This window comes from Anguilla anguilla, chromosome 14 (assembly GCF_013347855.1).
Source record: "Anguilla anguilla isolate fAngAng1 chromosome 14, fAngAng1.pri, whole genome shotgun sequence".
In the NCBI taxonomy this organism is placed as follows: Eukaryota; Metazoa; Chordata; class Actinopteri; order Anguilliformes; family Anguillidae; genus Anguilla; species Anguilla anguilla.
Genome location: NC_049214.1, coordinates 19,459,086 through 19,483,954, shown reverse-complemented (window position 1 = coordinate 19,483,954; position 24,869 = coordinate 19,459,086). Strand labels below are relative to the sequence as shown.

Sequence of the window (24,869 nt, the reverse complement as noted above, 5' to 3'; positions counted from 1 at the left end):
ACCATATGTTGTGGTCTACTGTTTGTTGAACAAAAGAAAGTCTTGCAATATTATTAACTACTATTACTGTGACATTCCTGTGTGTGTATATTCCATATTCCAGGCGTATTTTTTAAGCCTTTAATATTCAGTTTCCCATATGCTGCATTCTTTGGATTTTTAAAATGAATGGGAATGGTATAGGATTCATGCACATGTTATGAATAAATTTGCACTGACAGCCCATGATACATCCAAGTCTCAGCTCAGAATGTGAGAAGTGCTGCTAATATCAAACTTGAATGTATAATAATAATAATAATAAGAAGAAGAAATATAATAATAATAATAATAAATTGATTGTGTATTCTGTATGTTGTTCACCAATGAATGGGGAAAAGGGTACCATAGTACTTGTAATGCCATATTAATGAACTTGCTTGCAGTTCCTGACTTTTGGTTGTTGAAGGTTATAGCACATCAACCGCATTGCACTGGTCCACATACATGAAAAAGACCATGTACAAAGTTTGATTTGACTGATTGCTCTGTTCTGTGATTTTGGTAGTCCCATTTTTTTCCTAGGTTGCTCTTATTGGTCAATGGAATTTTGACATTAGTATGAAATACAAAATGAGGAGATGTATGCTGCTATGGTTATTTAGGATAAAAAAAAAAAAAACATTTGCTTGCATGTCCAGGGCTGGAATGTAATTGTGAAATATTTTGGGGTTCACTGCAGGGATGTAGAGTGAGGCAGTAACCATAAGATCATCAGTGAGCTCAGGGCATGCTGTGCAGTAGCCATTTCACGTGCAACATGTAGACAAGTCATTTTAAATGTTTGAGAGCTTGAAAGTAACACTTTGCCTTGCGTTGCCTTTTGGCTTGTGTTTTTTGCCTTATTCTTGGTTGCTGTTAGAAAACAGGGCACTAGATGAAGGGGAACTTACCATTGCTTGCTGCAATGCACAGCAATGGCAAACTAATAATTATGTTTTTCTTTAAGATCTAAAATCTTGAGGTCTGAATCTTTTATGCCGAAGATCTAAAACTGTTGTTTCTCTGGACCTTGCCTCTCCTCACAGCCCTTTTGAGTGTAGCCTACATTTAACCACATGCCTCGTGCCTCATTCAGTAATGTGATCCCTGTGCTGGTCTGGAGGGTTGCCAGCGCTTTAGCATGGGGGACGTGTTGTTTTCCTCCTCTGCATCTCCACAGACTGTTTCCTGCACGGTCCTCGCTCCCTGTACAGAGCTCACTATTCGCAACCCTACAGCGTCGCAGAGCTTGACTAGTTTCATCTAGCACAGCCTCCATACCTCGGCTGAGTTTGCTTTATTTGTGAGGAATTAATATCCCTTCACATTTTTGAATTGCAATGCATATTCCAGAACAGTGCAGCTCAAGTGATCTTGGAGAGGTTCCATTGCTTGATCCATGACTACAGATGGATTTTTGTCATGTGGGTCTGAATTGCCAAGTCACAGAAATCCAAGCTGGGCATACTAAATTGAGAGATGAATTTTCATTATAGAGGCCGTGTAGAAGCAATGAAGTTGCCATTTAACTACCTGTCTTTAAAAGTTATTTTTTGTCTTAATTGTTGTGTTGTGCATTTTATGATAATTTTGTCTGAAAATTAAAGATAAAACAAAATAATAATACAATGTAATTTCAAGTCAGTCTTTTAAAAAATATTTTAAAGATTTTATTTAGATTAATCTGAAAAGATCTGGGCCCTGTCACTCTCAAAAAGCCTATCTAAAGGCAATGAACACCAAAAAATATCAATTTCAATTTTCACCATTTTCTATAAAAAAGTATATTCAAATAATGGATTGGAATAACAAAATTGCTGAATAAAAATAGCTGCACAGCCCTTTTTTAGTGAAAGACGTGTGCTGGCATCTCTAGGGGTCTTTTATGGTCTTTGCTTTAATGGGGATATTGATAATGTAGCCTAGAGACTACAGTGCAATAAAGTACATCTGTGTCATACTGTATGAGCCCGTTTTCTTAGCAGTTCACTATTGTGTAGGTCTCAAAGGGAATCAGACAGTGACAGCTGTAAAAGACATAAGAGCATTACAGTCAGATGGTGAAACCAGTGTCTGTGCCGTCCTAATGGATGCGTTTAGCACTGGCAGATTTGTGCTGATTTCAGGTCACTGCTTGGACCTTGGATCCTCTGCGCACCACGGCTGCTCCAGTTCAGTTTTTTTCCCCCCTTACTCACTCCCCTCCCCCTTCTCTGCTATGAGGATTAGCCAGGCTAAAAGCCCACGAAGATAACTGAGTGGGGGTAACTCCCTGGATTTCGTGATTCTTCAGGAATGAGACCAACACCCACTGGACCCATTGCACTTCCAGCCCGGCTGTGTGCGTTTAAACATTTGCTCTCGCTCCGCTCTGGCTCTCAGTGTGTGTTTGTGTTCCTGCTCAGCCCACGCCCACAGACCTCACCTCCCCGAACTCCCATGAAAATGTGTTTCTCATTTTGAGGGCTTTTTTCTTTCCCTTTTTCTTCCCTTCACCCATTGAAGCCTGCGTAGGCAGCGTCGTTAGATGTAAAGGTTTGTCATTAAACGCCAAACAATGTGAGGGTTTTTTTTCCACTCATGACACAGTGGCTTGGGAATGCTTTCTGTTTTAATCATATGTAGGCTTCATGGTGAAAATTGTGCAGAGGCAGAATTATCTGCACAGTCCATCAATTTAGTTTAACTAGCCTACCTGTAACATAAATATGTTTTTCATTCATTTGCGTATTTTGTCTTAAAATATATGCTAATTCCATAGTATGAACTAAACAGAACAACTTGACATTGGGCAGTGTGAGTTTCATTCAATCATGGTAGGCTCCTCAAAATTCTTTAGGATAATTGTGTGTGCTCTGAAAGACCAATACACAGTGGCTTGTTATGACTCGATACACATTTATGTAGTCTTTATAAATGTACAGTTATCCAAGATGTGTAAAGTGCACAAGCAGTGGATGGAAAGAGGGGTGGGACCTCCAAAGACGATCACTCTGTTGCCCTTGAATGGGGTGTCACTCGTCTGCCCTGATATGGATCTCCTGCAGCTCCCATGTTTAGGTGTGATAAGGACAGAAGAAGGCTTTGTCACCTCCTACAGCCTAGCATGAGCGCTCTGCAGCATTCAGTAGAGAACAACACTCACAGGGTCTAAGTGCACATGCCCTGACCTTGTCCCTAATTGGGAGCTGTCATGTTTATCTATATAGGCCTAAACCAGATAAAGTTACGTGAACATCATAATTTAAAGACTGTTGTACGCTGCCTACATAAGGAATAGCCTACTTTTATATGATATATATATATATATTTTTTTTTTTCTTTTCTTTTTTTGCTAAACTCCTACAATGGCAAGCTTGTAAAATTAATGTAAAAACGATAGGAAATTGGAGGTAACGTTTTAGCTAGATGTTCCTCTGGCTATTTCAGTTAGAAATGATGTTCTGTTATCTTCACTAAAACAAAGTGCTTCATCATGTTGTTGCTTAACAACATTAGTTTCCATCAGGAGTCTAGAATTAGACTGTCATTTCTTTAGATTACTTGAAAGTAGGCTATATGGGCAAGGAAAATGTGAGTGAGGCACTTAGCCATGGTGAATATAAACCTGTATTTAAACATAGTTTTGTGTTTTTGTTACTAGCCATGTCCTTATCATTGCCACCTGGAGGCAGAATTTCCTGTGTGCTTCAGTTGTATGGATGCTGTAATGTTATTTTCCATTGCCTATGTTAGCTCACTGACTGCTATACTGGTTTTGTTATTTTACGGAACTAAACAACAGGGATATAGCTTCTATTGACCATGAGAACAGTGAAGGCATAGGACCTCTCAGTTTGTACAGCAAGATTGTGAAGGAGAACCTTTCTGAAGTATCTGTCTTTCAACAGAAATCTCTACTGATAGCTATTTAGGTTTACCATACTCTTAACTGCATGGCCGACTACTACTACGTTCCATTTTGTTTTTGAATCAGAGATAGGCCTATTTGCTCATTAGCAGATCTTTGCAGTTTTATTTTTGACAATTGTTTTCCTCGTTGCTTGGGAAAACATTTGGTCTGGGCTGTTGAAAGCTGGTTTCTCTTGATACCAGATCAGTCTTTTTCACTGGCTACTTTGTGCTTGCTTTTTTTTCTGAATCTGTTGTTTAAAAAGAGTGCAAGATGTCACACAAAGTTCATGTTTGCTCAGAAATGTCCTTTGCAACTTAAATGTGAATTTATCTACATGTGCCAATGCATTAAATTAACATAACTGGAAAGACCTTTCTGTTACAAGTGGCTCTCCAGTGTTTTCTCAGAAGGCACATACTGTATGACATACTGGCACATAGGCTAATTGCAGACATTAACCCTGTGAGTAAAAGTATCTGGTGGGGCTCGCCTAGCAGGCTGTCCGAGCCCATCGCTCATCCAGTGTGCTGCTGACCTGAGGGTACACATCCTTTTCCTCTGATCTCTGCAGCATCCTGCAGCCAGCGAGTGGGAGGGGCCTCACTGCGTCTCCAGAGTAAATGTTTGACGGGAGCTTGGAGCCAGTGCAAGCAGACTTACCTCCAGCCTAAACAGACTTTAATGAAAGAGTAGAAGGTCATTTTAATTGGAATTCTTCCTCTGGTAGCTGCTTCGTATGCATTATAGATGCTGTTTAATCAGGAATTAGTGACCTTTTGCAAAACCGTAACCACAATTTTGTCAAATCTTTTCAAAACAAGATACCATTACTTAAGAGTATGTTTTGTATTCAATTTCTGAATTTATATTGGACTTTGTAAAAGATGTGAGGTTTGCATTTAATGAACCTTAGACACAGCCATAGCAGCTACTCCCTTTAATTTTTATATCTACTCAGTCACTTGCTCACTAGATGTAATTGTTTAGGTTTTGGAGGACACAAAGTTCTAATAGAAATCAGAGAAATAGCATTTCTACTGGTTTGACAGTAATCTGTATAATGACCCAAATATTGCTACGTCCTTATTAACTACGGATTTCTTTGCTTCAGAAGGACCTTATTTTCACGTTATGTAATCTGCTTGTCTGTTCCCTGGTTTCCATGGAATGTGCTTGGTTTCCATAGAGACAGTTAGAGCTGCAAATCTACCAATCTGAACAATTGCTCACTTGAAACATGAATGTGCAATGTGTGAAGGGGGGTTTGGACTTTCTACAGCGATACAGTAATAACGTCATAAAAACCAGCGACTGTCTAACTAAAATTAGGGCCTAACCATAAACTGACTGATTCAGTAAACCTGTTGCTTGCATGAGATCTTGGCCAGTTTTAGTTGAGGAAATGTAGCCCATGCATTGTGAAGTGAGCAGTGCATTTTGGCAAAGTCTTATTTGTTTATAATTGAGGAGAATTATAGTATTAGAGTGGAGATCCACTGTTGCATAGCTACACAAGGTGTCATATTGGTGACCGGCAAGAACCAGGTCAATGAAACATTTGAAATTTCATAATTAGCCTAACCTGTAGTATAACACTATTAAATTCAAATCCAGGTTTAGCAGACTCAAACTGCTTAAGAAATATTTAGTAGAAAGATTTGAATACTCTTACCTATTATTTAGTATTTTTAATTGATTGGTACATTTGTAGGCTATCTGGGTAGCTCTAGTGGTAGTAACACAATTGTAAAGATTGAAATGACAAATGTATGACTCGCTCATAATTTCAGAATACATTATGTGCTTTCAGTGACCTAATGGTGTATTTGTTTTAGCATAAATGTGTTTTTCTTCCTGTAAGAGTCCAGCTGAAATTTCAGATCCTTTAAGAAGGTCTTAATGCATTCCTGTTCATAGTGAGATGGCACAGAGTTCTGAGAATGGGCTGGGCGTGTCTGCCCAGTCATGTTGAACCTGCAGGGACCGTCTCCCCAGCCAGAGAGGCAGAGTGACTCTGGGGCAGGAGGATGTGGGGAAGGGGGGGGGGGGGGCTGGAGAGATGAGGGGTCACTGCCTGAGGCCTGCTCAGGGGCCACAGTGACTGTGGGCTCCCTCTCTCTCCAGCGTGCCTGTGTGTGGGGGTACTGGTGCGTGGGCGGTGGGGTTTGTGCGCTTCTCTCTGTTCCTGGCACTGTACAAGTTTACAGCTTATGCTACTGGAGGGAGAGTCGCTTTTATTTCTCAGTGCTGAAAAGCAGTTTCAGTTTCACCATTTCAGACAACTGTGTAAACGTATTAAAAATGGAAACAAGCACAAATGTATGAATGGGAAATATTCTGAAAACTCCTGAGAAACTCACGTGTTGCCCGGATGATGCTTTCAGCAGGACGAGGTGTTACAAAGGCGGTAATGCGAAATACAGAACCACGCCCAAAATCTGCACCCCCGAAAAAAGGGAATCATCATCCAACGGGCGTGCCTGCCTTAGTCAGTCACAAATCAGTGATGCAGTTCATAGATGAGTGTGGCTTTACTTCCTTTACTAGTGATGCGTGGATATGAAAATGCCAAGGTGCCTGGGTGATGGTATCAGTGACTGCAATCTCTGCTTATACACTTGTGCATTTGCGTGAGGCGTGGCCTAAGCTATGTGATTGACAGAGCGTGTATGTGTCATATTTCTGCATTCGTGTCCATGCATAACGTGGGGGTGCGTAAGGCTGCTAGCACGTGCTCAGATGCGGGGGGGTGACGATGCCTCTGACTGATGGGGTATGGTGTGAATCTGAGGCCTTGGACTTGGGGCTGGGTCAGCAGAAACTTGAGCTGACTTTCAGTGAACTGAGGACTGAACCACGCTTCAGTAAATCGAGGAGCCTCAGCATGGCTGGCTGGCTGGTTACATCATTTGTTTTGTGTACATCTGAGCTGTGGCTGTGATTTATACCACAATCAGGGTGTTCAGCATGTCTTACAGACTGTCTAAAGAGCCCTGATCAGCAGCATCGCTTACAGACTGACTATACAGCCTAGATCAGCCACAGAGCTTACAGACTGACTATACAGCCCAGATCAGCCACGTAGCTTACAGACTGCCTATTCAGCTTTGATGAGCAGCGTAGTTTACAGACTGCCTATTAAGCCCAAATGAGCAGCATGTTTTACAGACTGCCTATAAACAGTATTTAGAGTATTTATATGTTCTACCCTTTATATGTTCTACCCTAGTTAAAGTCTGGATGGAATATTCAGGGGTGACACATGGCCAAAAAGCCAAGAGGGAAAGAGCCTCTTTAGATGGGAGAAATTTATGGCACTGCTTGCCAGTCCGGTCACGGACCTTCTTCAGCACAAGCCATGGTAACTGTGTAGGGTTTAGAGGGGTCCCACACTCTTTAGTTCTGACTCAGCGGAGCATATGTGCGTCTCTTTATATAGCGGCAAAGGAAATTCAGAATCTCCGTCGCTCAATGGAGTCTGCTGTGTTGCACATTTTATACAGGTATTGACAGATGTGGTGCAGTGCATTATTTTTTTTAAATATTAATCCCAGCTCATTTTTCAGTTTTACAGATCCTAGAGTATCATGTTGTAGGGAACTGCTGATGACACAACGTAATCTTAGATTTTTAATTATTTTTTTAAAACCATGAATAAACAAGCTTGTTCTTTGTTTTGGCTTTGGCTGGAAGTTATGGATGTATGGAAGGAGGAAGGATTGATATGTGGTTCCTCCTCTTCCCTTTTTTCTTAGAATTGAAGACATTAGAGATGCACAACAAGGACTGATACACTTCAGGATTTTGTGCCAAATTATGCTCTTCATTATTTATTTAGCTCAATCATAGTTTGGTGTGACATTTCTATAAGCAGAGGCTACACTGGTACAGACTGCAAGTGTATCAATGATTTTACTGTGCTCAAGTATGGGAGTGAACCGGCATAGTTTATAAAGATGTCAGAAAACAAGGTGATTGTTGGAACAAAAACCAGTACGCAAATTATCCCTCCAGGACCGGAGTTGTGCACCCCTGGTCTAAAATCCCAGAATTAAAACAGTTATTTTGTTAATACATGTGGCTCTTCAGGTTTTTGTTGCATATGAAAGTATTTTTGAGATTATATTTATGTAGTAATCAATTATGAAATGATGAATTTGGAAAATAGGCAGCTAATTGGATTCTTCTTAATATCCTGGCTTCTAGTTTGATTAAATGGCACCATCTGGTCTTCTTCCCCAGTTCTGATCGTTTGTTCCTCAAAGTTATATTGACAAGTATTTGGTTTCCATAGCAACTGCCAAGGCTGCATACTTTGATGTGAATGAAGAGTTTCTGACATTGAACTTGATGTGTGAAAGTTACTACATTCAAAGTGTGGCACATAATCTATAGTGAAAACAATTTTAATGTATTATACCAAGTTTATCTTTAATAAAGTAAAGATTACGAAACTTACAGTAAACTTATTAAAAGCCCTCACACACTACCCGAGTACATTAATGGAGTCTAGTTTTTCCCCAAAAAGCAGAAGAAATGCTGCAGTGCAGCTGTCTAAAGGGAGATACTATTACACAATGCTTCAGTTATTTCCTGGCCTTTTGTGCAGGGATAAGGGAGGTGGTCAGCATTGAATTTGGCTCTGGAAGTACAGCTTTTTATATGAACTGCACCAGTAAGAAGCAGTTAGCATTTTAGGTTTCTTTTCATACATTTGTGATTTTTAGACTTTTTTTTTTTTTTTAGACTTATCCCCCCCCCCAGCAAGCATCATACTGGTTTTAGCTGGGGAGATGGCTGTCAGTCATTGTACAGTGAGTCGTATTTCACTCTTGGAGCCTCGCACCGGCGGCTTGACTTTAACAAAGGCAGCCGCGCTCAGGAGTGCTGAGTCAGCGCTGTGCTCCCAGAGCCCACAGGCCGTGGCCATTAGAGCCGCTCAGCGCCGGTTTCCACACAGCGCCCCCACTGAATAAGAGAGCGCTGCCGCTGGAAGGCGGGAGGCTATGAGAGTGATCCGGCAAAGACAGTGCGCCATTATGTGCTGCCGGGGAAACGCTTTGAAATCCAGGGTGGAGTTGTGTTAATTACCACTGAAGGACTGGAGGTTTCTTTTCTTTAATGAGAAACTGGCTCGCAAGCATGGCTGATTCCTGCAAGATGTTCTTCAGCAATGAAACGCCCATATTAAAAACTGCTCTCTTCAGGAAGACAGCACTGTCTGCAGCCCTCAACAGGTAACATAATGCAGAATCAACAGGGACATTTTCTTTTTTGGTATTTGAAAGATGAGTTTTGCAGTCAGTTTTTCCCAGTATAATGAATTCATGTGAATATTTAATTTAACCTAGTATAGCCTACTTGAATAGTTTGACCATTTAAACACCCGTTCTGGCACACTGGTGATGGCGTGCATGCTGAAATGCATTTTCCTTAATTCAAATGTAATATGCTTAAATATCTTAAAACCATCCTAGAACACGCTTTTAATTTGACAGTTTTCCCCCAAATTAAGTGTTGCTTTGTGAGCAAAATGGCACTCGGTCTCCCATGTTGTTTTGGCTTCTGATATCTGGCCTCTCTGCTGTGAGCCCGGGATGGTTCCGGCGTGCCGTGCGGTTGTTATAGCAGCGGCGGAGAGATGCTGCTCTGAAGACTAATGTGCTCCGGAGAGGGAGCTGCTCTGTGGACCGGCGCAGAGCTGATGGCGCCTTTGTCTTCGGAGTCGCCACAGCACAGTTAATGGACACTCTGAAAGCGCATTATCTCTGCAAATGCACTGGCTAACCCATCGTATTAACAAACGGGCTTTTATCAGTCAAACTCCACAATGCAATGTCAGCGTTCACAGTGGAGAATTTTCTTTCAAACTGCATTTAGTCGTGACGATTTGATTCTTCGTGGAGGACATGAAGCACTTGTTTAAAGCAAACATTTAACGCACGTTAAGCAGTTCTAGTCATGGCTAGGGTTTTTTTTTTCTTGTGACTTTACTCAAGCAGAACTGCCCTCCCTGCAGGCTTCAGCCCACGCCTGCTAGCATTCTGTCCTTGGGGGGTGGGAGGGTTACAGCTCAAAAACCTCCAAGCAGGTTGAAGCAATGACTGAAACAAATGCCACATAAACAAACTGAGTCCAAAGTCAAATGTAAAAAAGAAAAAAAAAAAAACAAGAACTAAGGCCTCACCACCATATGAAGGTGACCTGAATTATTGCCAGCCTGCCTAAATACATGAAACAAAACACAGAGAAAGGTCACTAAGCCTGTATTACTCTAAAGAAACCAAAAACTACTGGCTTGAACAGAGCGACAAGTAGACTGGCACTTGAAGGTTAGTGGGGATGAATATTTATAGGCACCAGAAGACCAATTGAAGGTGGTTCCCAGTTGGCACAGGTGAGAATGATTTCTGATTAGCTGAGGAGACAGGGAAAAGACAGCTGCTAGATCAGGGCTGGCCAACCCTGTTCCTGGAGATCTGCTGCCCTGTAGGTTTTAATTTCAACCATAATTTGGCACACCCGATTCTACTAGGTAACAGATGAAGGGTCTCTCTATCTGTTGAATAAGGTGTGGTTTGTTTAGGTTGGAGTGAAAACCTACAGGGACAGGGTTGGGCAGCCCTGCTCTACAGCCATTCATGGACATCTAGCTGATTATGCTTGAGGTGGCAGTGGCTCGGCACATCCCTCATGTTTGTTTTATCGAGTCAGATCGTTGACGTGCGTTCATTTAGAATTGTGATTAAACTTTTGTCGGTGCTACTTATACACACACTCACGCACGCAAACACATGCGCGCACGCACACACACTCACACTCACACACACACACACAGACTGTATTTCACTTTGATGTCAATTAGTGTCGTCTGCCATTAAACAGCGTACATGAAGCGAGAGAAAATGCAGTAGAAATCAATGGAGAGCCCTGAGGCATGTGGTCTTGAGAGCAAGCTGAGATAATTGCAGCGTACATGACTTAATGTTGGTTAACAGCAGCTTGGCGTGGTTTCCCAGTGCGGAGAGGGCTTAAGCAGTCCGTGTCCTGGGCTGAACGGTTCGAGCCCATGCCACCCCTGCCATCCTTCATAAAAACCTTCCCCTTGCTTGTTCCGCAGGAGCTAAGACCACGATGAACGGTGACTCAAGCGCCGGGGTGGTGACGGTCCCCCCGCCCACCACCGCCCCGCACAAGGAGCGCTACTTCGACCGCGTGGACGAGAGCAGCGCGGAGTACCAGCGCGAGCGGAACATGGCGCCCGACCTGCGGCAGGACTTCAACATGATGGAGCAGAGGAAGAGGGTGTCCATGATCCTGCAGAGCCCGGTCAGTCACGGCCATGGAGAGATTCGCACAGACGCGCACACGCGCAGTCACGCATGCGCACACGCATGCTCGCGCACATCACTACCACATATGTACACGCACTGTCACACGCATGCATGCTCCTGCCAGTCCGCTCTCGTGCACATTACATGTACACGTACACACTCGCCTATTGAGCAAGGCTCTGAAGACAACCAGTTTTTAAAAATCCTATCAGAATATAAAATGTGCTCTTTCACCATTTCACCGACCTCTGCATTACGTCAGCATGGTCCTGTGCTTAATGTCAAAATTTAAACAAACAGATGAAACTTTATTTAAAACAGGATGTCTGTGTGGGCAAAATGAAGGGAAACAGTGTGCTGTCGTGTTGTGGCTCCTGCCGTACAATCGTCCCCTCTCTCCGTCAGTATCAGTACATGACGCACTGAACAGCAGTGTCTGTTTCTGCCTCTGTAATAAAGACACGCGCAGTGTTTTAGGCCAGTCTGCACATAATAAGCAGTGTGTATGTCAGTCCCGTCCTGCCCCGCCCGTCAGTGACCTCAGAAAGGCATCTCTATGTCGCGTGAAGCTGAGGAGCGGGAGGAGGGGGCGGCAGGCCGCTGCTGGGGGCGAGCCGCTTTAGGATTGGACAGGAAAGAGCAGCACAGCTGCGCTGTAAACTACAACAGCAGATCCAGCTCTTCTCTCCGTCTTCACTCGTCACATTACTGTCTCTGAGCTAACAACAACATTCCACAGACTAATGCCTGGAAATTAGGTCAGTCAGCTCGACTGCAGACAAAAACTTTGGGGAAAATGTTCTACTGGAAGGCCATTTTCTGGAAGTGGACAGTTTCCCCTGGAGTTTGTTATTGGATGGTTAACAAATGGATACGGCTGGCATAGCTGAAAAATGGCAACTTGAATCCAATCTGAGAGCTTGAGTCTTTGAAATGGAGTCCTTATATCTATCATTAAATCCACAAAGAGCGTTTTGATGAATGAAAGAATAGAATGTCTTGATGCGGGAATTTAGACTTCATGTAAATGAATTTGAACTTGGACTGTAGTGGTTGTGATGTCATTACTGCGCACTAATTTGTGCTGTCTGTGTGTGTGCTGCAGGCCTTCTGTGACGAGCTGGAGACTATGATCCAGGACCAGCTGAAGAAGGGAAAGACCCCCACCAGCCTGCTCGCCCTGCAGCAGATCGCTGACTACATGACCACCAGCATCCCCACCATGTTCCCAGCTACGCCACAGGGGGGCATGGCTGCCCTCAACATGAGTGAGTGTGGCCCTCGGGCTTTTCTGATGTGCCCTACAACATGAGTGAGTGTGGCCCTCTGGCTTTTATAATGTGCCCTACAACATGAGTGAGTGTGGTTTACTTTCATCAGCAGTCTGAATGTGTTCTCTGTTATGAGTGTGGTCCTTTCTCTTATCCACTGTGTGCCCTAAAACCATATCCCATATCCCCTATCCACTGCGTGCCCTAAAACCATATCCCTTATCCCCTATCCACTGTGCCCTAAAACCATAGTCCTTATCCCCTATCTACTGTGTGCCCTAAAACTATATCCCTTATCCCCTATCCACTGTGTGCCCTAAAACCATATCCCTTATCCCCTATCCACTGTGTGCCCTACACTATAGTGTGTCTGCTTTGGTGCTGGACTGTGTGATGTTGTTTTCCAGGCCTGGGCATGGTGACCCCAGTGAATGACCTGCGTGGGTCTGACTCCATTGCCTATGAGAAGGGAGAGAAGCTTCTGCGCTGCAAGCTGGCTGCATTCTACCGCCTGACTGACCTCTTCAGCTGGTCTCAGCTCATTTACAACCACCTGACTGTGAGCCTCCCTCACACGCACATTACTGCGTTTTTACCTTTCTTTTTCCAGAACGTTCTGGGCTGGATCCAGAGCAAACTGGGCTGAAAAATGAGGGACTCAATTCATTGGCAAGGGCTGCTGTGTAACTCAAATCCTAATTCTGATTTAAGTAGAAAAAGTTTAACTGCAGTTCATTGCAGTGAATTAGTGAGGCCTAAAGGAATAATGAAATATTCCCGTGCTAGCTGTTAATGGGGATTCAGAATTGTGTACATTCCCCAGAATGGCTTTTGTGGAGCGAACAGTATACATTCCCCTGAACGCGTTTTCTGTAGGGGTGCACTGATGGTTATTATTCCTCCTGGAACATGCTCAGGCAAGTGCTCAGAATAGAGTATCGGCGGGGGGGGATGGGGAGGGGGGGCGGCGGCGGTGGTTATTTGTGATGTTTGTGGCTGGGTTTAATGATTGAATGAGCCTAAATGAATGATCTAAATCCATTAAGCCAGTTTTCACATTCAGTTAAACATGCAGCAGTGCTGAATCATTTCCTGGTTCTTTTGAGTTAGTTTTTTTTTTTTTCTTTTTAACATCTCTGTGTATCTGAAGACAAAAAATGTAAAGATGTTTGTTCCACAGAGGCATTTGGTAGCTTCTGTGACCAGCACATTTGAGTACAGTGATTAGAGTGATTACTCTCCTGTGATTATCTGTCTGGGTTGTGTCACAGGTCAGACTGAACTCGGAGCAGGAGCGCTTCCTGATCGTCCCCTTTGGTCTTCTGTACAGCGAGGTCTCTGCATCCAGTCTGGTAAGCGTTTGCCTCACTCGGTTGTGTGGTGAACTCAGCTGTGAAATAACATTGTGTCTCAACCTATGTTAGTCTTTTCCTCCTGTGGTCAGAATTGAGGCCTGCCCCCCCTTTGAACTTTTTCATTGAATTAATAGTTTTAAAAAGCATCATAGGTCAGTCTTAAATGTACATGTGTGTGCTGCAAATAATGCTGGGTATGTGTGTACTTTTCAGTTTCTTCCTAATCTTAAAGTCTTAAACTATTGATTGATTAGGGCATTTTAGATCTGGGCTGTAAATTCTGCCAGTTTTGTTTGCCAGCTTGCGTTGGTGTTTGTTTGATCAGTAGGAGGCTGTGATGCAAGATGTGTGGACTTCCTCAAATACTATACTTCCTGGGTTAGAGCTCAACTTGAGTGAGACAAACCTGTGTTTGTGACAGCACTTGTTTTTGAAAAACCATGCTTTCAACAATAATTCTACAAATTGGTTCTCAATATCATTAATAATTCAAGCATGGATACATTTAATTAGCATTAAATTTAATACATAAATTTTCAGCTGAAGATTCTATTTTTGAACGATTTTTTGTTTTGTCTGTTGAATATTCAGTGTGTCGTACACTGGATTTCAGTGATTCAGCCTTCAGTGACAGGGTATGACTGTATTCATCCAGACTTTACTGATGCCCGTATGAATGAATTTCAGGTGAAGATCAATCTGCAAGGGGAGATTGTGGACCGCGGGAGCACCAACCTGGGCGTGAACCAGGCCGGGTTCACCCTGCACTCAGCCATTTATGCTGCTCGGCCCGACGTCAAGTGCATCGTGCACATCCACACTCCGGCTGGGGCCGCGGTATGTCCCCCCCCCCCCCGCCCCGCCTTAATGTATCACACTTACTGCACTTAATAGCATTTGAAACTACAAAAATGCCAGTATTTTCAGACTTTGACCTTGGTAGCTATAAAAATTATCTATGGGTATTGAGCTGATGTGTTTTGTTTAGACTGTTTAGATCAAGTTTTCCTTTGGATCAGGTTCCTTGGGTCAAATCGTCATATTGTACTATACATAATTCATTTAATTATCATAATGACACATACACATCTATTGCAGAAAACCTCTTAAGATATTTGCAAAAAAACATGTATTCTGGTACTTTAATGGTAAATTAAAATATCTTGGAATGAATAAAAGATTGCACACATTGTGCACAGCAGGGAAAGATCAGATATAGAATTATTGGAAGTCCTTTGTAATTGTTCTGGGCAAAAAAGTGAAAAGGGTATTTTTGCCTTCTGTGTGATTAAAACACGGCACTGTTTTGTAGCCAGTGTGCCCTAGATAAATTGTGATATATTAATTTATAAAACGGTTGGTAGTGAAGCTTTCGATGATGTGGGCTGGCTGGATTGAATGCTTGTGGAAGGAGATTTGTTCATTTTACAGCGGCTTTTGGGTGACATCAGGATCGGTCTGTGTACAGTTCTGCTTGCAGTAGCACTTTGGTTACCCCTTGCTCACGGCACCCCTCCTTTGCCCTCTGTCCCAGGTTTCAGCCATGAAATGTGGCCTGTTGCCCATCTCCCCGGAGGCCCTCTCCCTCGGGGAGGTGGCGTACCACGACTACCACGGCATCCTTGTGGACGAGGCCGAGAAAGTGCTGATACAGAAGAACCTGGGACCCAAGAGCAAGGTAGATCCTCCCAGGGTTTCCCCTGAAACTGGCATGTGACATAAAAGCATGCGAACTGATGAAGAATGTCTTTCCACAGGTTCTTATTCTGAGAAATCATGGCCTCGTGTCTGTTGGGGAGACCGTGGAAGAAGCCTTTTACTACATTCATAATCTGGTCACGGCTTGTGAGATTCAGGTAGGAGCATGGCCGATTTGTTAAGCACCCCCCTGTATGATGCGTACCAAAGCTCTGTCCCAATAGCGCAATCCCACAGAGGGCCACTCTGCCAGAAAGTGTTCAAACTCAGTCAAACCCGAATTGCCAGCATCCCTTCTGATGAGCTCTTTTTCATATGGAGGCGTGCGTCTTGACGTGGCTGAGGGTCTTGTTGCAGGTGCGCACTATGGCCAGCGCTGGAGGCCCTGATAACCTGGTCATGCTGGACCCTGGGAAGTACAAAGCCCGGCCCCGCTGCGTCGAGCCCGCTGCCGATGGCTCCAGCACCCAGCCCAAGTGGCAGGTCGGGGAGCAGGAGTTTGAGGCTCTCATGAGGATGCTGGATAACCTGGTAGGAACACCGGGATTGTGCTGTGGCTGGTGCCTGTGGCCTTAAAGCAGAATTGATTTCATTTAGCACATATGTCTATGTAGATAAGCTTCACATTTTGCTTTCTAAGTATGGTCCATTGGTGAAATGCAAGTCATTTTTTTCCTCCTCTCTCCAGGGGTACAGAACAGGATACCCCTACCGGTGCCCCGCTCTGCGCGACAAAGCTAAAAAGTACAGTGACGTCGAGATCCCCCCGTCAGCCACGGGGTACTCGTACGCAGAGGACAGTGAGTCAGGCGCGCGCTCCCCTCTCAAGCACAGCTTTCAGAGGCAGCAGCGCGAGAAGACGCGGTGGCTCAACTCGGGCCGCCCCGACGAGGCCTATGAAGAAGGCCCGGACGGCGGCAGCCCCAAGGCGAAGACTAAGGTGTGGACGAACATTACACACGATCACGTCAAACCCTTGCTGCAGTCTCTCTCGTCCGGTGTCTGCGTGCCAAGCTGTATTACCAACTGCTTGGTCTGTGCCTACCTTATTGTTCATAGTTAGATGTACAGCTATTTTGGGGCAGCTGGTTGGCACCAGAAGGCTCTGGGGACAATGCCCAATTCGGGCAAACTAACCCTAATATCAGTCTGAGATCTGACACCTGTCTGAACTCTTGTGCTCCTGTGCTACATTTGCTTCCTCCAATGTATCTGGCTGGAGAAAGTGCTTTATTCTGCTTTCTGTCTTGTATTAACATTATAACCTTTCTCTTATCTCTTGTCAGTTTAAAACTGCTTAAGACAGCAATGACTGTGAATTAAAATATTAATGTACTGCTACTGGAATCCTCTCAGCATTTCAGTTCAATTGGTCTTTTTGGTTCTGAAGCTATGGCATTAAAGTAACTTTTATTCCTTTCCCAAAACCCTTCCTCTTAAGCAGTTGGCACTTTTCCCTTGCTGTTAATAACTGCTCAGACTCATCCCCCCCTCCTGGTTCCCCAGAGCCTTCGGGTCTCCCGGCCAGCTGGCCACTGCATGTTGTGTTGCATGTCCAGATGCATTGTGGGTGCTCTCTCTGAGGTCCAGCAGGGTGTGGCACTACAAGTGGCCCGAGCCCAAAGCGTGTGTCCCTCAACGGTGCTGCTTAACTCTGCTGCTTTACAGATTTCTTTGTTGTTGCAGTTTTCTCTTTTCTGTTGGTGTTATTTCTAACAGAAATGTGTCTTAGGTTTGCTCAGTTTGTTGTGTAGGTACAGGTTATGTAGGAAGATTACAAAGCAATCTTTACATTGGCCCTTATCTAGGAACTTGTATTGGTTACATTTTTGTATTTATACTAGTGGATATTGCAAAGATAACCACAGTTAACATTTGTAGTATACAGTTCTAGTGCCATGTTAGTAAAGCTACAGGCATATACATGCTGAAAATAAGTGTAGATTACTATTATGAAAGTGCAGTATACATATATTTTATTGGGAAACCTCTTATGATTGAATCATTGAATTGCAAATTGAATATGTTTTTAGTTTATTCAGTGTTTTAGATTAGCGTGCTTTTGCGCTAAATCGGAATCCATAACAAATTTAAGGCATAACAAAACTTCTACGAACTTACTTTCTCAAACTGAAAATCAGTTTGAAAAAAGTAGCACTTTCTTAAATTTCTTGTGGATTTGACCTGTGTTACTGCCATGCTTAGTACTGTTTATTGATCAAGCAGAACCCCCATTTTAAACTCCTGACAGACAGGGAAAACAGTTTCTGCAGCCACGGTAGCTCAGCAAGCATGTTTTTACTTATGATGTCTGACCTCCCCAGGGCTTTCTTACTTGTTCTTGTAGCTGTTCCTTCAACCATTCACCTCTGAATCTCTCACTGTAGTGTGACAGAGTGTGAATGTGGAGGGAAAGAGGCTCAGGATCGCTTTGGTATGAAATTGAACTCTGAGAGTCATAGCCTGCTTTTTATGACTCCGATTTCCCTTCCCCTCTGGCTATTTGAGTTTTTGCCATTTCTTTCTAAGTTTCATTTAACTAAAAAAAAAAAAAAAGTATGAAATCCTTGAAGTGTTCTAAAGCATGAGTAAGTTGTTAAAAAGAGTCATTTTTAAACCTTTTAATTCTCCAAACAATTATCTCTTGTTGAAAAGTGGAAAGTGGGCGAGTTGGGTTGAGGGATTAAACGTAAGCAGTGAGTATTTCATGTCTACATGTCCATCCCATGAACACTCCTAATGCCCCATTCAGAAAAGCCTCCATTTTAGTTTTGGTTTTGCATTTACTTCTGCGCTGTGACATTTTAAAGAGAGGAATGAGCGCATAGAATATGGTGCTCTGTCCAGGCCTTCTTTCAACTTCATCTGCTTCCAAGAAAACACTTGCAAGGGGAAGAGGGCAAATATTCAGAAGTTTCCTCGTCTCATTCAAGCAGAAATTCTGCATAATTCACTCTGGTGCTTGTTCTTTTAGACTGACTCAACATGCACGCACACACATTTTTTTAGACAAAGTACATTAATGTATTTCATATAACATAACATTTCCCCCACCCCCTTCCTCAGGATTTACATTTTTTTTACTTGCTGAGAATTGCCAGTGTTGAGAATATGCACACCAAATATTCATGTTGTCTTCATAGTGAGTCCGTTTTTCCTAAGACTAGGCCAACATTCGCATAATCCGGTTGTATTTAATAGTCAGGACATTGTTTCAATAGAAGCATGCACGGTTTTTTGTTGTGATATAATGTTAGGCCAAGATTTTTATAATTGGATTAATTGTAGCCCTCCTTTGGACAGAATTTCAGAGCAGAGACCCTTTACATAATAATCAAAAGATTTTGCATATGGAGCATGAAAGCTTCTGTCAAGAGTCGTGAGCTAGTGTTTTGTCTCTCCCCCGGTCCTGTCCGTATCCTGAGAAACCACTTTGGCGATGCCCACTCATGCTGTGCTGTGATTGGCTCGTTCACAAAGCTTTTGCAAGCGTCATCACCCCACCTCTCATCTCATCATGTGACGCTTTCGGTTTGCCTTTGTGTTAAACGTCCAAGGGCGCGAGTATCAATGATGACAGATGACTTTTGCCACTTCTTATCAACGATCTCACTTTCTGCAGTGTGTCTACCTTTTATCATTGCCATTCCACAGTGGTCTCATTTTGTTGGCATAGCAAAGGAATCCTGAATAAAAATCCTGAACAGAGGTAGTGGTTCAGTTAAACAGTCCTACATTTAAAAAAAATACTAATTCCAATTTCCAATGCTTCTTCGTGCTGTTACTATGTAAAAATAGTTTACTTTAATTCATTTAATGTAGCACCAAGCTACTCTGTAACAGTGTACTATACTATTAAATATCAATGAAACCAATAATTATCCATGTAATAAACCATCGTGGTACTGTTAAGAAAATTATTTTAGATTTTCACTGAAACACAAGATGTACTTAATTTTACCATTTTATTTTTCTAGTTTCCACAAATTTATGTCATCGGAAGCTAGTGCTTATAACCATAGAGCTTATTTCAGTAGCTAACAAATTGATTTTCATAATGTTATTTAAATGATAGTTGTATATATCTGCCTTACCGTTTTGTCTTTGAAAAGGAAAGCAGAACTACTGTAGTGAGAAATAAAATTAGTTTGAATGATTAATATTTTTTATTAATATTACTTCTATATTGTTTATTTTCTTATTCCATTGAGTTATGATAAAATGGGAGACTTCAGAAGACTTTATATTGAATAATTTTTCTAAAGTTTACTGGTAGGAATTCAAGTATTCGTTGCTATCGTTTGTATTCATTTATATCATGCGCTGGTTTTAAATGACAAATTAACCCAAGCCTTTCCAGTTTGAAACTGCATCATCATCATTGGTTCACGGCTTCCCAATTTTTTTAAATGTTGATTTTTTTTTGTTTCTACCTGAAATGCATGACTTGTTATATATTTATTTTTCGTTATTTAATTTATTTTTCATTTATGCCTGTTTTCAATGTGCGCTAATTTCTGACATGGTGATTACAGTGGACAAAGGAGGAGGGGCTTCGACAGGCTGCTGTGGCCAATCAGTTTGTCCCCCTGAACACAAACCCCAAAGAGGTCCAGGAGATGAGAAACAAGGTCTGCTATCATTATTAAAAACAGCCATGATTATTTTCCTCTCGCTGTCTGGACTTCACATGTAATCTTTCGCAGTGATCACAGACTCCTTCTCTTTTTATAATCTAAAATGGCAGGCATCTTCATGTGAGAAAAGTGTATATGCAAGTGTTTTTGCATGTTTTAATTTGACGGCTTATGACACTAAATAATGTTGTGCTATACCTGCTGTCATTTTGTAGAGACATACAAATTGGAGTAATTGATTTGAAATTTGTATATAGCCTCTAGAGATTTTAGAAATTGGGATTGGTCATTTATTACTTTATTAGGTGCACATGACCTCTGATCTAATTTTTTATGGCGCAGATCCGTGAGCAGAACCTCCAAGACATCAAAACAGCAGGGCCTCAGTCCCAGGTACTCTGTGGACCTGTGGTAGACCGTTCCTATGTGCAGGTGAGCCCCCTCAGTTTCTGAAGCAATACTGCAACATATGTCACTCTCCACCTGGCCCCGCCCCCACAAGTAACTGGTATTATTCTCTAATCGCAGAGAGTTGCCGTGTGGCAGGTAAGTGGCAGAGGTAACCACATGCTGTGTCACTACCTCAGGTGCCAGGGTTTGGGTTTGGGTTTGGTTTGATGTGCTCTTTTCATTTAACAGCCATCAGTGCAGCTGAGGAAGCACAGAGATGCTTCTTATTAACCCACTGATTGAGTTTGCATGTCTTCTATTCTGTTTTTGCATCCCTTAAAAAAAAAAATGTTAAAAAATTGAGACATCTATCATTACTAGTCAGATCAACATTTTCATCCATGTGTATGAGCTGCAGGCTTTTATATTAGCCTGTGACATAATCACAGTGCTTTACCTGGACTTGTCCTGTGTAGTCATTCGTTGTGTCGCTTTACTTGTTTGTCTAGCAGATGTCCCATGAACCTTACATTGCTTGCACTTTATGATCCATTAGTTTATTGAGAAGGATATTTAGCTACTGATAGCCGATTGCCTCGCTCAATGGTTCAATGGCTATGTCCCTAAGGGAGACAAACTGTCTGATTTCCTGGAAAATACACCACAGTACTACCATTGGACATAGTCCTGTCGCTGGAAACGTGATTTTTTTGGGAGTCATTTGGAATAAATAAGCACATAGTTAACTGAATTTTATGAGAGTTCCAATGAAAAATGACTTCTGTTGTCATAACTGGAAACAGACTTTACTGTTGGGCATGGAATTTCCACTTTAAAATGTTAGTAGACATTCCAGAATCATTTTGAATTTACTGGCCCTGTAGTACAATTAAAGATTGTTAGGGAGCCATCTCCACTTGTTTTTCCCATTAAATAAGGGCAATGGAGAATGTATTCATTCTCCTATCTAAACTACTTAACAAAACCGTTAGTTCACTTTTGTGGTCTCTGCAGTGGCTGCATGGGCATACTTTTTGACATCAAGGGTAGTCTGTGTGCATGAGAACCTAGAGAATGTAATACGTGGTCAGCAATACATTTTTTGGGAGTTTCTTAATGAGTCAACAATCTTTTTTTTTTTGGGTGACATGAACATGAAGATAATGGGCAGCTCAGTGCTGAGAGTTGAGCCTATTGTTTCAGTAGCGTCAGAGGTTTGACTAGTAGCAGGCATTGAGTGTGGTGTTTGAGTGCATGGCAAGGGGCTATTTGCTCATTGCCTATCTGAAGTGCATTGCTTTTGTGGGAATGCTCTCTGCATGCTGTGTGTGTGTGTGTTTATGTGTGTGTGTGTGTGTGTGTGTGTGTGTGTGTGTATGAGAGTGTGAATACTTTGTCTTGGTGTCTTTGGATGGATGTAGATAATAGGGGCTGAGTTTGTAAATGCTCACTAAATTTACTATTTCAGGATGTACCTCTGTCTGACTGTACGGACACTATTGAAGGCCTCGATCTCTCAGAGCAGGCCAAAAGCCCTACTAAGTCTTTTAGAAAGGTACTTACTGCTATAACCCTGCACTGCTTTGTTCTCTGTGAGATAGGGTGCATTAGAGATACAGACATCAGGGCTGCAGACTGGTCCACCAAACAGGATATGATACTGATAGCATACACGTACAGAATGGCGCCTTTTTAATGTCAGTGTTAAGGCGAGTATTAAACAAAAATCATTTCAATTAAAATAGCCACAAGTTCCATTGATTGGCCCTCAAAATTGGAGAAGTGTCATGTCTTGGTATTATTGACCATTACAAAATGGGACAGTAATCATCAGAGTCTGTTATAAAGAAAGGCTGGGACAAATTTCAAAAGGTTAAGCTGATTAGTCACTGAAAGTGTTTGCAAGGCAGACAATTTCTGTTGGTTGGATTGTCAGCAAGTGCGCGCAGATAGTTATCAGATTGGTGAGTAAATTTGGTGTAGTGGTGTGTGCTGAATTTGCCAAACTGTGAAGAACTAGGCCTATATAGTCTCAGGAATTTTCAGTTGGCTTTTCAGTCCATGATAGACAAATTGTAAAAGCAAATTATTAAAAATGTGAAGTATTTTAGCAAAAAGCACACTATTGCCTAACCTAAAATTTGTTTTCAGTTGTTCTTGTGCCATTTGTACTGTGCTAATAGCGTTTGTAGATAGTGCTAAAAATCAGTATGATTCAGTCACACGGCAATGGAATTCACATTCCTGTCTGCCTCTGCCTGTGTGGCTTTCAGCTTCTTCTTCGCTGTTTACAACATTAGCATTCCAGACTGTCATGGGCTGGATGCACGTGACCACAGACAAACACTCGTTTCAGCTATAGCAGTGAGCTGTAACTTTCGTATTGTGGCTGGTAAAAATTTCCTGCCTTTCTTATCATATTAAAATAGGTTTTTCTCCCCTTGCAGTGTCCTTTGGAAATTTCCCTATTTACATCGTGCATATATCTTCACTAACTGATAGGTGGCGGCTGTTTGTGAACTGTGCTGTCAGAAAATCAGCTGTATTACTTAAAATTGTAATCAACAATCGTCTTTAACATAGTGAAGTGTGTGAGAGTGAGTGGGTGAGTGTTGAGTGAGGGAGTGAATGAACATTGGTGTGAAGAAGAGCCGTCTAATAATGTATTTTTAGGTTGTGTTATGATGTCAGTGTAGTGGAGGTGACAGATGGAAACGATTTTAGCACAGAAAGAAAATGGTTTGAATCCCCAGGATTTGCTCTTGTCTGTGACCTATTAAAGATAGTTTACATGCTGGAATTTTTCAGATTTTCGGTTTTATTGTATGTTTTAGTTTTGCCCTGACAGTTTTTGAGTGCGATAACGAACATTTTAGATACTCTTGAAGTTTCTCATGACCTGCTGAGAGAAGTTTATTTGACTAAGATTATTTGCATCCGTGTTTTAAGACCAATAGTCAGTGTGTTATTGGTGACCTTTTCACCTGTAGGGGGAGCTGGTGACTGCATCCAAAGCCATTATTGAGAAGGAGTACCAGCCCCGTGTCATAGTGAGCAAGACTGGACCAAACCCCTTCAACAAGCTGACTGACCAGGAGCTGGAGGCGTACCGCAAGGAGGTGGAGCTCAAGCAGAAGGGGCCTGAAGGTGAGGTGTCCGAAGGGGGGAGAACCAACCATTCAGGGAAGGTGTGCTACACGGCAAGCACCTCGCCTGTGCATGCCGGTACATGGGTTTGACCATTTTGAATGTTTACTAAATACCCAATAATACATAACAGTGACAAAATAACATTAAATATAACTGGAAACATCCAGAGCCACACTTGAATTTTAATGGAATTGTTAAATTTTGCTGATGGCTTTCTTCTTTTCCATTTTTTTCCCTGGGGGGGGGGGGGCTTCCACACTTCCACATTTTGCAGATGGTTACATTTGATTTGACATATTTATAACATTAACTGTACATATTAGTTATATTTTGTTTTCCAATTGTGCAATTTCATACATTGCATTCAAAGGTTTTGTTGTTGCAACATACAAGTACTGGGTATGTTCTGTATTTCAACATGCGTATTACTCGGTGTCATTAGACAATCTGTCAAATGCTTCCATTTGTTTTCGCTATGTAATAAGAATTTTAGCTACAATCTATTACTCTAGATAGCCTGTATATTTCTGAGAACATTGAAGTCAATGTATAGCTAGCTGTGTCTTTGTCCGATTTGACAGAAATTGTACTATTCATCAACTGGTATGCTACTGAGTGAAATACACTTCATTTTAGCTATTGACAGCTAACAACCATTATTTCTCTTAATTCTACATTTTCCCTCAGTGTCTATTCTACAATACAACTAACATTGCTTAAAAAAATATCAAGGCACTCTTATTTCAAAATGTGTTCCACCAGCATCATAACATTTTATCTACAGGCCTTCATCAGGATATGATTAAAGAGCACCTTAAACAGTTATTGCTACCGTGGCACCTACAGTACTCCAGTAGAACTCTTTTTTTGAACTTCATTTTTTGTTACTGCTGATGATGTTGTATGGCAATGCCTTTGATCTCCAGAGTTCTTTACACATGCTATCGATCGTGATTCACGTTCCAGATGAATCAATTTTGGCATTGCATTCAAATTTTCTGACACAAATGATTTTGGAGAATTCCATGTGTTGTTTTGCAAGCCAGGTGGCAGCCTTGCCAAAGGAATTGTATGGATAACTCTGCCCCTACAGCAGCACACAGTGACTATGGATAGCT

The 24,869-nt window shown here is 42.1% G+C and overlaps 1 protein-coding gene across 13 annotated transcripts in view; it reads left to right on the top strand.

The window, feature by feature from the left end:
• The window catches only part of add1 (adducin 1 (alpha)), a 34,278-nt gene that overhangs the window by 2,352 nt on the left and 7,057 nt on the right, over window positions 1-24,869 (top strand). For 9 of the 13 annotated variants that reach the window (XM_035391920.1, XM_035391913.1, XM_035391921.1 and 6 more), the window contains exons 2-13: window positions 11,037-11,245; window positions 12,356-12,518; window positions 12,929-13,080; window positions 13,793-13,873; window positions 14,564-14,713; window positions 15,411-15,554; window positions 15,634-15,732; window positions 15,932-16,105; window positions 16,263-16,607; window positions 20,110-20,205; window positions 20,554-20,643; window positions 23,592-23,748. In XM_035391920.1, the coding sequence (XP_035247811.1) occupies window positions 11,051-11,245; window positions 12,356-12,518; window positions 12,929-13,080; window positions 13,793-13,873; window positions 14,564-14,713; window positions 15,411-15,554; window positions 15,634-15,732; window positions 15,932-16,105; window positions 16,263-16,607; window positions 20,110-20,205; window positions 20,554-20,643; window positions 23,592-23,748 (1,846 nt within the window). In that variant the 5' untranslated portion in view covers window positions 11,037-11,050. Of the gene's footprint in view, window positions 1-8,913; window positions 9,154-11,036; window positions 11,246-12,355; window positions 12,519-12,928; window positions 13,081-13,792; window positions 13,874-14,563; window positions 14,714-15,410; window positions 15,555-15,633; window positions 15,733-15,931; window positions 16,106-16,262; window positions 16,608-20,109; window positions 20,206-20,553; window positions 20,644-20,739; window positions 20,758-22,069; window positions 22,157-23,591; window positions 23,749-24,869 lie in introns of those variants that run through there. The other 4 variants (XM_035391915.1, XM_035391926.1, XM_035391925.1 and 1 more) reach the window with 3 other exon arrangements.